Source organism: Trachymyrmex cornetzi, unplaced genomic scaffold, assembly GCF_001594075.2.
Source record: "Trachymyrmex cornetzi isolate Tcor2-1 unplaced genomic scaffold, Tcor1.1 scaffold2584, whole genome shotgun sequence".
Classification (NCBI taxonomy): domain Eukaryota; kingdom Metazoa; phylum Arthropoda; class Insecta; order Hymenoptera; family Formicidae; genus Trachymyrmex; species Trachymyrmex cornetzi.
The window spans coordinates 1-1,906 of NW_017297253.1; the positions used below are offsets into that span (position 1 = coordinate 1).

Consider the following 1,906-nt stretch of genomic DNA (forward strand, 5'->3'; position numbering starts at 1 on the left):
TAAAAGTAACTTAGTTATCATAATTATTTCTTTACGCAGGCATTAAAGCCGAATTATTTTGAGAATTTTAGAATTATTTCAAGCATTTAAAATAATTGGAACAAACGACATAAATTAGAAAGAGAGAACATGACATTTCCACTACAGTAACAAAGATAGACAGATACAAAATTATTTAAACAACATAGAACATGGTTGAAAACCAGATAATTAATTCAAGAACATTATTTACTAATTATTTACGGTCCAAATTAATTATTTAAAGCATATACTACAGATTTGTTCCAGTTACGTTAAGGGGACATATACAATTAGGCGTGCGAAAAATCGATCATTTTCAAGAATTTTTTAAAGTAATGTACACGTGAAAAACATTTATTTTATTAATGTAGACATTTTATATAAGTATTATAGTACAAAAAAAAATTTTTTTTTAATTAAAATTTTTCAAAATGGCGGATGTGCAGTCTGTTGAAGTTCAGCTCGATTTTCATTGGCGAGCACTCTAGCGTTTTAAAAATATGGAATCTGAAACAAAATCAATACAAAATATAATTAATACATATATAGCTTCTATGTGAACCTAAATTTAGCTAAAAAGAAGCGCATTAAAATATCTTTAAACTTGTTTTTAAAAAAAAAGTCAATTTTTTCCTATAGTGAATTCTAAAAAAACTGTCCAAAAAATTATGTCAAATGTTTTTTTTCCCTTACAATTAGGTTCACATCAAAGGTAATAATGTTATAATTATTCCCAAAAAAATGCAGATCAATCGGTTGAATAGTTTTTGAGATATCGTGCTCGCCAATTGTGAAAATGTAGTTTCGAGAAAATCGCGTTTTAAGTTTGAGCAACAGAAAACCCAATAATAACTATTACTTACAGATCAATCAGCGATTCCAGCACCGTACAAAAGTCCTTCGGCTTCCTCGAATAACGCATTTTGGGTCAATAATCGGTCTGTTCGTGCTTTTCGAGCTTTTTTTGAGGCTGAATGGCTGCGATGCTCTTCTTGCGAAACGCGGATCTCGTCGCGCTTGTTGGCAAAGGACATACAATACGTGCCGATTGTCAATTCTAATTGTTGCATGACCCGTAGAATTGACGAAAATCCCTCATTGAAAATTCCTGCTGCCAAGTATGCTGCAATTTCCGTGATTTTAAGGCCGGAATTAAGATGTTTAGGGGCGATACGCCAAATTGTGGCATTGAAACTTTCGTTAGCGTTCTGTGTGTGGCCACCTAAACATCTCTGCAGCAAATCGTCGTTGGATAAATTTTCAAATATCGGGAATACATGCTCTTGAATATCTTTGTGCATTGGTGCAGGGTGCTTTAAACTTGATGGATCAATTCCACTTGCTTCTGCTTTGTTCCATTTACACCAACTGTCAACGCCAAGAGGGCAGTACTCGTGTCTTGGGTTTTCGTCCGTTGAAATCATGTGATAATACGTTGCTAAAATGGCATTCTTCATGTCTTCAACGCTGTTAATATTTCTTCGAATTGCAAGGCCGTAATAGAGACTGATTTTTTTTATCAAACCTTCAATTAATTTACCTCGTCCGCCAAGTTTATGATGTTTTTTCACGTTTCGAAGCCGGGTGCCCATTCTTTTTGCGACGTGACCGATACATTCATTTTTTGTGACTGGATTATCATCTCCATAAGGGTTTTCTTTAAGAATAGCATTAAACGTCTTGGAATCACCATCTCCTATATAATTTAAATATTTGACGCCATATTTTTCCTCGGAGGCTAAAAACATTTCCTTTATGGAATCGACCTCCATTTCGCACGCCGGTCATGAAATTTTAGGATTATATTCTGGATGAGTTATACTATCGATTTACGCAATAAAAAAAAACACGATTTTTTCATCGATCTAATTGTATATGTCCCCTT

General features: G+C 33.8%; 1 protein-coding gene across 1 annotated transcript; it reads right to left on the minus strand.

Moving 5' to 3' along the window:
* Nucleotides 1-454: 454 nt before the first annotated feature.
* On the minus strand, nt 455-1,793 carry LOC108761628 (uncharacterized). Its single transcript, XM_018508244.1, has 2 exons — nt 885-1,793; nt 455-528 (listed from the first exon to the last, which is right to left on the minus strand). Exon 1 carries the CDS (start codon nt 1,791-1,793, stop codon nt 888-890), a length of 906 nt encoding a protein of 301 aa, XP_018363746.1. The 3' UTR covers nt 455-528; nt 885-887.
* Nucleotides 1,794-1,906: the final 113 nt, after the last annotated feature.

Coding starts and splice junctions, on each gene's coding strand:
- LOC108761628 (XM_018508244.1), bottom strand. CDS start 1,793: ATGGAGGTCGATTCCATAAAGGAAATGTTTTTAGCCTCCGAGGAAAAA.